Genomic DNA, 12,856 nt, shown 5'->3' on the forward strand with positions numbered 1-12,856 from the left:
CAGGTTGTTGGGCGGCCGGCCGTCACAAGACGCGAGATTTCATCTGGAGAGAGAGGGGAGAAAGAGGTCAAAGCACAGGGTAGGGCAGTGTGAGCAGGACCAGCGGTGTCGTTTGACTTAGCAAACCACTCCCATGTTAAACCACTACCACTCCCACGTTAAACCACTACCACTCCCATGTTAAATTACTACCACTCCCATGTTAAACCACTACCACTCCCATGTTAAACCACTACCACTCCCATGTTAAACCACTCCCATGTTAAACCACTACCACTCCCACGTTAAACCCCTACCACTCCCATGTTAAACCCCTACCACTCCCATGTTAAACCACTCCCACTCCCATGTTAAACCACTACCACTCCCATGTTAAACCACTCCCATGTTAAACCACTGCAGTTTAAAACAGACAAATAATAGCCTAGAGATAGAGGTTAGTGGTCCAGAGAGGAGCAAACCAGCTATCTCTAGGCTATTATCTGTCTCTGTTTTAAACTGCAGTGGGGCGGTAAGTAGCCTAGTGGTTAGAGCGTTGGGCCAGTAACCGAAAACGTTGCTAGATCAAATCCCTGAGCTGACAAGGTAAAAATCTGTTGTTCTGCCCCCTGAAGAAGGCAGTTAACCCACTGTTCCTAGGCCGTCATTGTAAATAAGAAATTGTTCTTGACTGACTTTCCTGGTTAAATAAATAAAAAATTGTGCACTAGTTTTGACAAGGATCCTATGGGACCTCGTCAGATGTAGTGCACTACATAGAGAATATGGTGCCATTTGGGATGCACAAATGAGGGGAGTATCATGTCATAAATCAATATGTTTGCTGTGATCAAGGTGTCTTTAAAATTCCATTGTCTTTGACAGTCTGACCCAATTGACATGAAAATGACCTGGGTCAGTCTATGCTACTAGAGCCAGGTAATAAACAGATGAAGGTACGGTCTAATGAAACAATACTCAAAATAATGTTTTGTAGCAGGACTTGGAATTTTTTGGGGGGATTGGTCTCGTGATGATGTTGATCAAGCTTGGTGTCTTTTTAAAGTTCTGTTTACACTCGACTCTGGCTCCGATGAAACAAATTAGAATCAAACAGCAGTCAGGGAAATGGATCACTTCCTGAGATCTGAGACGACATCAGGAAAAGGGATCGATACCTGGCCAGATTCAGATGGACAAATCTACAACAAGAGTATCACAGTTATATTAACTGTAGAAAACAGGCAAGATACAAAATGGATATGGTCAAATCACAACATTCTTCCCTGTGGCTCAGTTGGTAGAGCATGGTGTTTGCAACGCCAGCGTGGTGTGTGCAATGCCAGGGTTGTGGGTTCGATTCACACGGGGGGCCAGTACAAAAAAAAGGAAAAAAAAGATGAATGAATTGAAATGTATGCATTCACTACTGTAAGTCGCTCTGGATAAGAGTGTCTGCTAAATGACTATAATGTAAATGTAATTATATAGATGCTGTTAATGACTACTTACATCAGCCTTGTAAACTGTAGGACATTGGCTCAAAAACTCCCCATAAGTCATGTACTATTGGCCTGAATATTGATGATGTTTTATGTTATGACCAGGCATTTTCATGTAAACACATTTTTTTACCACTATAGCCTCATTTCTGGTTAAAAGGTTACCCATCTTCTCTGGACACTATGGCCAGTCTTTCATTAACAACATTTACCATAGCAAAGGTATCACAAATTATTTATGTGAGCTGTGCATGATAACAGAGGACAAAGTTTCCAATCTACTTGTCACGTCCTGACCATAGTAAGATGTTATTTTCTATGGTAGAGTAGGTCAGGGCGTGACAGGGGGTGTTTTGTGTTTTTCTATGTTTAATATTTCTATGTTTAAGTTCTAGTTTTCTATTTCTATGTTGTTGTGTTTTGGGATGATCGCCAATTAGTGGCAGCTGGTCCTCGTTGTCTCTAATTGGAGATCATGCTTAAGTAGGGTTTTTTTCCCACCTGTGTTTGTGGGTAGTTGTCTTCTGTTTAGTTGATGTACCTGACAGAACTGTATGCTTTTGTTTTCTCTTTGTTATTTTTCCTTTAGTGTTCTGAGTTAAAATACATTTCATCATGAGCAACCAAAGCGCAGCAGTTTCCAATCTACTATGCTTAATGAGCACAAACAAAGCAACTGGGCTCAATAACCTAACTGCAATATTCATAAGGCATAGTGCTTGTGTCACTGCTAAAATGATAACTCATATTATAAACCTTTCACTTAGTAGTGATACATTTCCCAAGGATCTCAAAACAGCCCGGGTGGTTCCGCTCCACAAGAAGAGCAGTAAAACAAGTATAGGAAACTATAGACCTGTGTCAATCCTCAGCACCTTATCCAAAGTTGTTGAGAGATTTCGTTTTTAATCAACTTGAGGGATACCTTCACGAGCGCAAACGTCTTTATGAACTCCAGTATGGCTTTAGAACAGCTCATTCCACTGATTACTTGCCTTATCCACCTTTTTGACCACAATAAGCAGGAAAGTGAGAAAGGGGAACTATACCAGGTATGATCATGTTAGACTTGCAGAAATCTTTTGACACTGTGGATCATGATATTCTCCTGATGAAACTGAAATGCACAGGTCTAAATGATGTAGCAGTGAATTTGATTTAGGTCTTATCTGACCAACAGAACACAAGTATGATGTTCTGTCAGAGGCCAAAGAAATATCCTGTGGAGTACCACAGGGATCCATTTTAAGGCCTCTCTTATTTCTTATATACGTTAATGATATGCCAGATACAGTAAAGTGCAAAGTCCTGCTTTATGCTGATGACTCAGCCATACTGGTATCAGGGAAGGATATATATAATATATATATTATTGTTTTTATCATCGAGGACCACTTTGGAAACAAGAGTTTTAATTAATACTTTCAAGTGATATCCTCTAGGTCCACAATGTGCATTTTGTTGTCTGTTGCCCAAAATAAATTCAATTCAATATGCCATGGAAAGAGCAGTTGCTCCTAGTGTTGTTTTGTACACTCAGTGTGTATCCAACAGCTGGTAACCATTAGGTACCTGTAGTAGTGGTGTCTATAGCTACCTGAGGCAGTGGTAACTGATAGTAAAAGTGTCTATAGCTACCTGAGGTAGTGGTAACTATTAGTAACAGTGTCTATAGCTACCTGAGGTAGTGGTAACTGTTAGTAACAGTGTCTATAGCTACCTGAGGTAGTGGTAACTATTAGTAACAGTGTCTATAGCTACCTGAGGTAGTGGTAACTGAGTAACAGTGTCTATAGCTACCTGAGGTAGTGGTAACTGTTAGTAACAGTGTCTATAGCTACCTAAGGTAGTGGTAACTGTTAGTAACAGTGGCTATTATGTACCTGAGGTAGTGGTAACTGAGTAACAGTGTCTAAAGCTACCTGAGGTAGGGGTAACTGTTAGTAACAATGGCTATATTTACCTGAGGTAGGGGTAACTGTTAGTAACAGTGTCTAAAGCTACCTGAGGTAGTGGTAACTGAGTAACAGTGGCTATAGCTACCTGAGGTAGGGGTAACTGTTAGTAACAGTGTCTAAAGCAACCTGAGGTAGGGGTAACTGTTAGTAACAGTGTCTAAAGCTACCTGAGGTAGGGGTAACTGTTAGTAACAATGGCTATATTTACCTGAGGTAGTGGTAACTGTTAGTAACAGTGGCTAAAGCTACCTGAGGTAGTGGTAACTGTGAGTAACAGTGTCTATAGCTACCTGAGGTAGTGGTTACTGTTAGTAACAGTGGCTATATGTACAGTACCAGTCAACTGTATATTTGAGATTCTTCAAAGTAGCCACCCTTTGCCTTGACAGCTTTGTACACTCTTGGCATTTCTGTCAACCAGCTTCATGAGGTAGTCACCTGGAATGCATTTCAATTAACAGGTGTGCTTTGTTAATAGGGCTAGGCCCCTTTTTTCTCCACTTTCTGTCTGAATGACGTGCCCCTGAAGCCAGGATATGCATATAATTGTCACCATTGGAAAGACAACACTTTGAAGTTTGTAGAAATGTTAAAATAATGTAGGAGAATATAATACAATAGATATGGTAGGAGAAAATCCAAAGAAAAACCAACCAGATTTTTTTGGAGAGACCATCCTCTTAGATATGCAAGAGAAAGGTCATATTGAGAATTAGCTCCCTGGATGCAATTCCTATGGCTTCCACAGGGTGTCAGCAGTCTATGTTCAAGGTTTCAGGCTTGTAACTTCAAAAACGAATAAGAAATATACGTTTTAGCAGAAGGACACGTCTTGGAAATTTGTGTTTACGCACGCCCTGAAGAAATTACGCACCTGCTAAAATCAGTTTCCTATTGAACATACTTCTTTCCGTAAGAAATATTATAGTTTGACTAGGGGAGTAAGGAGTATAAAGTAACGTATTTTGACTTGTAGAAACAAAGTTTAGGAATAGATTTTCGGATTCCTTTCTCTGTATGTAGAACGAGTGGCTTACTCATATCAATGGCGCCAACTAAACAGACTTTTTGGGATGTAAAGAAGGATTTTATCTAACAAAACGACACTACATGTTATAGCTGGGACCCTTTGGATGACAAATCAGAGGAAGATTTTTTTAAAGTAAGTGAATATTTATTCGTTATTTGAGAATGTATGAAACCTGTGCCGGTGGAAAAATATTTTGATGTGGGGAGCCGTCCTCAAACAATCGCATGGCATGTTTCGGTAACGGCTACTGTAAATTGGACAGTGCAGTTAGATTAACAAGAATTTAAGCCGATATAAGACACTTATATGTACATGAATTTTAAAATCCATATTATTTATGATTATTTATATGAATTGCGCGCCCTCCAGTTTCACCGGAAGTTGTCCCGCTAGCGGGACCCCTAGCCCTAATTAAAAGTTAAATTGTGGAATTTCTTTCCTTCTTAATGCGTTTGAGCCAATCAGTGTTGTATGACAAGGTAGGGTTGGTATACAGAATATACCCCTATTTGGTAAAAGACCAAGTTCATATTATGGTAAGAACAGCTCAAATAAGCAAAGAGAAATGACAGTCCATCATTACTTTAAGACATGAAGGTCAGTCAATCCGGAAAATGTCAAGAACTTTTAAAGTTTAGTCGCAAAAACCATCAAGCGATATGATGAAACTGTCTCTCATGAGGACCGCTACAGTAAAGGAAGACCCAGAGTTACTTCTGCTGCAGAGGATAAGTTCATTAGAGTGACAAGCCTCGAAATTACAGCCCAAATACATGCTTCACAGAGTTCAAGTAACAGACACATCTCAACATCAACTGTTCAGAGGAGACTGCGTGAATCAGGCATTCATGGTCGAATTGCTGCAAAGAAACCACTACTAAAGGACACCGATAAGAAGAAGAGACTTGCTTTGGCCAAGAAACACGAGCAATGGACATTAGACCAGTGGAAATCTGTCCTTTGGTCTGATGAGACCAAATTTGAGATTTTTGGTTCGAACCGCCGTGTCTTTGTGAGACGCAGAGTAGGTGAACAGATGATCTCCACATGTGTAGTTCCCACCGTGAAGCATGGAGGAGGATGTATGATGGTGTGGGGGTGCATTGCTGGTGACACTGTCAGTGATTTATTTAGAATTCAAGGCACACTTAACCAGCATGGCTACCACAGCATTCTGCAGCGAATACACCATCCCATCTGGCTTGCGCATAGTGGGACTATCATTTGTTTTCCAACAGCACAATGGCCCAACACACCTCCAGGCTGTGTAAGGGCTATTTGACCAAGAAGTAGAGCGATGACCTGGCCTCCACAATCACCCGACCTCAACCCAAATGAGATGGTTTGGGATGAGTTGGACCGCAGAGTGAAGGCAAAGCAGCCAACAAGTGCTCAGAATATGTGGGAACTACTTCAAGACTGTTGGAAAAACATTCCAGGTGAAGCTGGTTGAGAGAATGCCAAGAGTGCCAAGAGTAAAGTGTTCATCAACGTGGTGGCTACTTATATTTTGAAGAATCTAAAATATATTTTGATTTGTTGAACACTTTTTTGGTTACTACCTGATTCCAGATGTGTTATTTAATAGTTTTGATGTCTTCACTATTATCCTACAATGTAGAAAATAGTAAAAAAAAAAAAAGAAAAACCCTTGAATGAGTAGGTATGTCCAAACTTTTGACTGGTATTGTAACTGAGGTAGTGGTAACTATTAGTAACAGTGTCTATAGGTACCTGAGGTAGTGGTAAATGTTAGTAACAGTGTCTAAAGTTACCTGAGGTAGTGGTAACTATTAGTAACAGTGGCTATTATGTAACTGAGGTAGTGGTAACCGTTAGCTATAGCCACTGTTACTAACCTGAGGTAATGGTAACCGTTAGCTATAGCCACTGTTACTAACCTGAGGTAGTGGTAACCGTTAGCTATAGCCACTGTTACTAACCTGAGGTAGTGGTAACCGTTAGCTATAGCCACTGTTACTACCTGAGGTAGTGGTAACCGTTAGCTATAGCCACTGTTACTAACCTGAGGTAGTGGTAACCGTTAGCTATAGCCACTGTTACTAACCTGAGGTAGTGGTAACCGTAAGCTATAGCCACTGTTACTAACCTGAGGTAGTGGTAACCGTTAGCTATCGCCACTGTTACTAACATGAGGTAGTGGTAACCGTTAGCTATAGCCACTGTTACTAACCTGAGGTAGTGGTAACCGTAAGCTATAACCAATGTTACTAACCTGAGGTAATGGTAACCCTTAGCTATAGCCACTGTTACTAACCTGAGGTAGTGGTAACCGTTAGCTATAGCCACTGTTACTAACCTGAGGTAGTGGTAACCGTAAGCTATAGCCACTGTTACTAACCTGAGGTAGTGGTAACCGTTAGCTATAGCCACTGTTACTAACATGAGGTAGTGGTAACCGTTAGCTATAGCCACTGTTACTAACCTGAGGTAGTGGTAACCGTAAGCTATAACCAATGTTACTAACCTGAGGTAATGGTAACCCTTAGCTATAGCCACTGTTACTAACCTGAGGTAGTGGTAACCGTTAGCTATAGCCACTGTTACTAACCTGAGGTAGTGGTAACCGTTAGCTATAGCCACTGTTACTAACCTGAGGTAGTGGTAACCGTTAGCTATAGCCACTGTTACTAACCTGAGGTAGTGGTAACCGTTAGCTATAGCCACTGTTACTAACCTGAGGTAGTGGTAACTGTTAGCTATAACCACTGTTACTAACCTGAGGTCGTGGTAACCGTTAGCTATAGCCACTGTTACTTACCTGAGGTAGTGGTAACCGTTAGTAACAGTGGCTATAGCTACCTGAGGTAGTGCACGTCGGTGATCTCCTGCATACACAGCCAGCAGAACTGACAAGCACACACGGTACAGTTCATCCGGTTACAGCTGCCATCGTTGGTCTTCATGATGTAGGCCCCACAACGAGGACACGCCTTAATCTCCTCTGACTCTGGAAGGAGACACGCAGGTGCTAGTGTGACACACAGAGGCAAGAAGAAGAGCAACAACAACAACAACAAGATCAAGAACAACAACAACAAGAAGGTTTTGCCATCAGATTTACCGCCAATGCTCCTTATAGGACACATCACTGCACTCTATACTCCTCTGTAAACTGGTCATCTCTGTATACCCGTCGCAAGACCCACTGGTTGATGCTTATTTATAAAACCCTCTTAGGCCTCACTGCCTCCTATCTGAGATATCTACTGCAGCCATCATCCTCCACATACAACACCCGTTCTGCCAGTCACATTCTGTTAACGGTCCCCAAAGCACACACATCCCTGGGTCGCTTGTCTTTTCAGTTCACTGCAGCTAGCGACTGGAACGAGCTGCAACAAACACTCAAACTGGACAGTTTTATCTCAATCTCTTCATTCAAAGACTCAATCATGGACACTCTTACTAACAGTTGTGGCTGCTTCACGTGATGTTGTCTCTACCTTCTTGACCTTTGTGCTGTTGTCTGTGCCCAATAATGTTTGTACCCTGTTTTAAGCTGCTACCATGTTGTGCTGCTGCCCTGTTGTTGTCCTGTTGTGTTGCTGCCTTGCTGTGTTGTTGTCTTAGGTCTCTCTTTATGTAGTGTTGTCTCTTGTCGTGATGTGAGTTTTGTCCTATATTTTGTTATTTTAATCCCAGCCCCCGTCCCTGCAGGATGCCTTTTGCCTTCTGGTAGGCCGTCACTGTAAATAAGAATTTCCCCTCAACTGACTTCCCTAGTTAAATAAAAGGTTACATAAAATTTAAATAAAAGAACAACAACAACATGAAGCATGTGACAAGAGTTTGACTAGCTACATACAGGATTACTGTCTGTCTCCCTACCTCCTCCGTACAATCTATTTCATATGACTATTATGTGTATGAAGTACACTAAGACTGTTCCCATGTGTGGTAGGCTGCTACCTCCTCTGTACATGTGGAACAGTGTTGCTTTCTTCTCTCTCCTTGCCCTAACCAGGGACCTTCTGAACACATCAACAACGGCCTTCCACGAAGAATCGTTACTTATCACTCCACAAAAAAAAGCCACAAGGGAAACAACTACTTCAAGGTCTCAGAGCGAATTACGTCACCGATTGAAACGCTACTAGCGTGCACCGCTAACTCGCTAGCCATTTCACACTGGTTACATGTAGTGCATGTATGTCTATCATGACTAGTATGTGTACTGTATATACTCTGACTAAATACACAAATACAGTACCAGTCAAATGTTTGGACACACCTACTCATTCCAGGGTTTTTCTTTATTTTTACTATTTTCTGCATTGTAGAATAATAGTGAAGACATCAAAACTATGAAATAACACATATGGAATCATGTAGTAACCAAAAAAAGTGTTAAACAAATCAAAATATAAATTATATTTGAGATTCTTCAAAGCAGCCACCCTTTTCCTTGATGACAGCTTTGCATACTCTTGGCATTCTCTCAACAAGCTTCATGAGGTAGTCACCTGGAATGCATTTCAATTAACAGGTGTGCCTTGTTAAAAGTTAATTTGTGGAATTTCTTTCCTTCTTAATGCATTTGAGCCAATCAGTTGTGTGGTGACAAGGTAGGGATGGTATACAGAAGAGAGCCCTGTTTGTGTCACGGGTGTCGTAGCGATTGGATCAAGACGCAGTGGGAACGTGTAAACTCATCTTCTTATTTTATTAAAGAAGTAAAACAAAAGAAACACGTATACAAAAACAACAAACGACACTAAACAGTCCCGTCAGGTGCACGAACACAAAACAGGAAATAACTACCCACAAATCCCAAAGAAAAAACACCCCTCTTAAATAGGACCTTCAATTAGAAGCAACGAGGAGCAGCTGCTTCCAATTGAAGGTCAACCCAATAAACACCAAATAGAAATAGACATACTAGAACTAACATAGAAATAGACTAACAAAGAACATAGCCCAACAAACCCCGAAACACTCTAACCAAACACCCCCTGCCATGCCCTGACCAAACTACAATAACAAACAACCTCTTTTACTGGTCAGGACGTGACAGTTTGGTAAAAGACCAAGTCCATATTATGGCAAGAACAGCTCAAATAATCAAAGAGAAACAACAGTCCATCATTACTTTAAGACATGAAGGTCTGTCAGTCCAGAAAATGTCAAGAACTTTAAACGTTTTTTGAAGTGCTATCGCAAAAACCATCAAAAGCTGTGATGAAACTGGCTCTCAGGAAAAGCAGCCAAGTGCTCAGCATATGTGGGAAATCCTTCAAGACTATTGGAAAAGCCTTCCAGATGAAGCTGGTTGAGAGAATGCCAAGACTGTGCAAAGCTGTCATCAAGGCAAAGGGTGTCTACTTTGAAGAATCTAAAATATATTTCCATTTGTTAAACACTTTTTGGATTAGTACATGATTCTATATGTGTTATTTCATAGTTTTGATGTCTTCACTATTACTCTACAATGTAGAAAATAGTAAAAATAAAGAAAAACCTTTGAATGAGTAGGTGTCTCCCCACGTCCTCTGTACTATGTGAATGTCATGGCTATGCTGTGTCCCTGTGTGGCTTAGGCTACCTCCTCCAGGCTCCTCCTGGTCTAGGCTACCTCCTCCAGGCTCCTCCTGGTCTAGGCCACCTCCTCCTGGTCTAGGCTACCTCCTCCTGGCTCCTCCTGGTCTAGGCTACCTCCTCCAGGCTCTCCCCCTGGTCTAGGCTACCTCCTCCAGGCTCCTCCTGGTCTAGGCTACCTCCTCCAGGCTCCTCCTGGTCTAGGCTACCTCCTCCAGGCTCCTCCTGGTCTAGGCTACCTCCTCCAGTCTCCTCCTGGTCTAGGCTACCTCCTCCAGGCTCCTCCTGGTCTAGGCTACCTCCTCCAGGCTCCTCCTGGTCTAGGCTACCTCCTCCAGGCTCCTCCTGGTCTAGGCTACCTCCTCCAGGCTCCTCCTGGTCTAGGCTACCTCCTCCAGTCTCCTCCTGGTCTAGGCTACCTCCTCCAGTCTCCTCCTGGTCTAGGCTACCTCCTCCAGGCTCCTCCTGGTCTAGGCTACCTCATCCAGCCTCCAAATGGTCTAGGCTACCTCCTCCTGGTCTAGGCTACCACCTCCTGGTCTAGGCCACCTCCTCCTGGTCTAGGCCACCTCCTCCTGGTCTAGGCCACCTCCTCCTGGTCTAGGCCACCTCCTCCTGGTCTAGGCTACCTCCTCCAGGCTCCTCATTCAACACATATAGTGTGGAGGCATCATTGCCCCTCCAGGTGTGGTGTGCCCACTGGCGTCGGGCCTGGTCACACGTCTGATCGGGGTGCCACAGCTGGCGACAGTGGTAGCAGAACTCTGTGTCACAGCCCTCACGCCCACAGCTTAATTTAGGACACTCCGCACAGCCGTACGCTATCACCGCAAACCTGGGGAGACAGAGAGAAGATGAGAATAGATTGATAGACAGTAAGCTATCACCACATCAGAGACATCACTACAGTAAGACAGAGACAGATCACTCCAGTGAGAGAGAGACAGAAAGATCACAACAAAAATATAGATCACACTGAACCACACATACAGTCAAATAAAACATGTGTTTAACAAATTGCTAATCTCCTTTCGAGGCACTTCTACTAAGCTTCAGTCACTAAGACCTTGTGGAATGTGTGTATGTTGGAGACATGGAGGTCGCGACGGCTAGGAATCACCAGAAGGTCACCAGGAATCACCAGAAGGTCATCAAAATAGTTTAAAAGGTTTTAAAACAAAATTCTAATAAATGCACCAGTTGGACAATGAATGAAGAATGAAGATACTCCAAACTTTACAATGTGTATAATCCATCAGATATGGACTGACTTAAAGAACATACAATATTTTACTGGAATGGACAAAATTAAATGGAATTCAGGGATTTTGGTGGGAATTCAGGTATTCAATTTATTGTCAGCTTTCCATCGTTTTTTTCTAAGAATCTGTTACGTATACTGAGTCAGAGAGCAAGTTCAGAAGGTTTAATACTGAACAGATACAAAAGAACAAACATGGGAAGCGTACTGAACGTGAGAAGAAACCAATAACACCTAAGGACTGATGACAATAGAGGGATAAATAAAGGGGGAAGTAATCAGGGAAGTGATGAAGTCCAGGTGTGCCTAGTGATGAAGTCCAGGTGTGCGTAATGAAAGTTGCCAGGTGTGCGTAATGATGATGATGGGTTGCCAGGTGTGGGTAATGATGGGTTGCCAGGTGTGGGTAATGATGGGTTGCCAGGTGGGGGATAATGAAAGTTGCCAGGTAGGGGGTAATGAAAGTTGCCAGGTGGAGGGGTAATGAAAGTTGCCAGGTGGGGGGTAATGAAAGTTGCCAGGTGTAGGTAATGAAAGTTGCCAGGTATGGTAATGATGGGTTGCCAGGTGTGGGTAATGATGGGTTGCCAGGTGTGGGTAATGATGGGTTGCCAGGTGTGGGTAATGATGGGTTGCCAGGTGTGGGTAATAATGGGTTGCCAGGTGTGTGTAATGAAGGGTTGCCAGATGTACGTAATGATGGGTTGCCAGATGTACGTAATGATGGGTTGCCAGGTATACGTAATGATGGGTTGCCAGGTGTGGGTAATGATGGGTTGCCAAGTGTAGGTAGTGATGGGTTGCCAGGTGTGGGTAGTGATGGGTTGCCAGGTGCGGGTAATGATGGGTTGCCAGGTGTGGGTAATGATGGGTTGCCAGGTGTGGGTAATGATGGGTTGCCAGGTGTAGATAATGATGGGTTGCCAGGTGTAGGTAATAATGGGTTGCCAGGTGTGAATAATAATGGGTTGCCAGGTGTGGGTAATAATGGGTTGCCAGGACCGGTGGTTAGTAGACCGGCGACGTCGAGCGCCAGCGCGTTGGAGCAAGAAGACGTGACAGAATTCACTCATATACATTTTGTAATGGTATAAGATATATATTTTAAATAGGTTGTGTTAAAAGAACATTTACATGGGCCTAATTTGCATAAATACACTGGCTGAATAAATCAACATAAAAAGGGGTGGAACAGGGCCACAACCACCGACAATTTGATCCGTCTCTAGGTCCTACCTGCACTCACCTACACTGTCTAGAACTGCCTCGTTAATTACTGTTGTGGTCACGTTCTGTTGCATAATTAAACAAAGTGTGTCACTAGCAGGATACCCTCAGATTAAAAAATCAACACTCTTGACTCTAGATTACAACCTATCTAAACATACTTTACATTGTTTGCCAGATTAGACATAATATCACTATAATCTGAGTGTTTATTTTTGGAAGTTGCTTTCATTTCAGCGCATCTAATCTGGTTGAAACAGGCAGGAATAATTCCACCTCATCAAGCTGTGATCATCTCATTTGGAAACATTTAGACTGTATTCTTATTTTATTTGACCAG

At 42.6% G+C, this 12,856-nt stretch overlaps 1 protein-coding gene across 3 annotated transcripts in view; it reads right to left on the reverse strand.

The window, feature by feature from the left end:
- The window catches only part of LOC106571013 (E3 ubiquitin-protein ligase RNF19A), a 64,337-nt gene that overhangs the window by 32,112 nt on the left and 19,369 nt on the right, over positions 1–12,856 (reverse strand). For all 3 annotated transcript variants that reach the window (XM_045695519.1, XM_045695518.1, XM_014143633.2), the window contains exons 4-5: positions 10,658–10,863; positions 7,293–7,440 (exon numbers count right to left, since the gene is read on the reverse strand). In XM_045695519.1, coding sequence (XP_045551475.1) covers positions 7,293–7,440; positions 10,658–10,863 — 354 coding nt within the window. The remainder of the gene's footprint in view (positions 1–7,292; positions 7,441–10,657; positions 10,864–12,856) is intronic.

Source organism: Salmo salar, chromosome ssa15, assembly GCF_905237065.1.
Source record: "Salmo salar chromosome ssa15, Ssal_v3.1, whole genome shotgun sequence".
NCBI classification, from domain to species: Eukaryota; Metazoa; Chordata; class Actinopteri; order Salmoniformes; family Salmonidae; genus Salmo; species Salmo salar.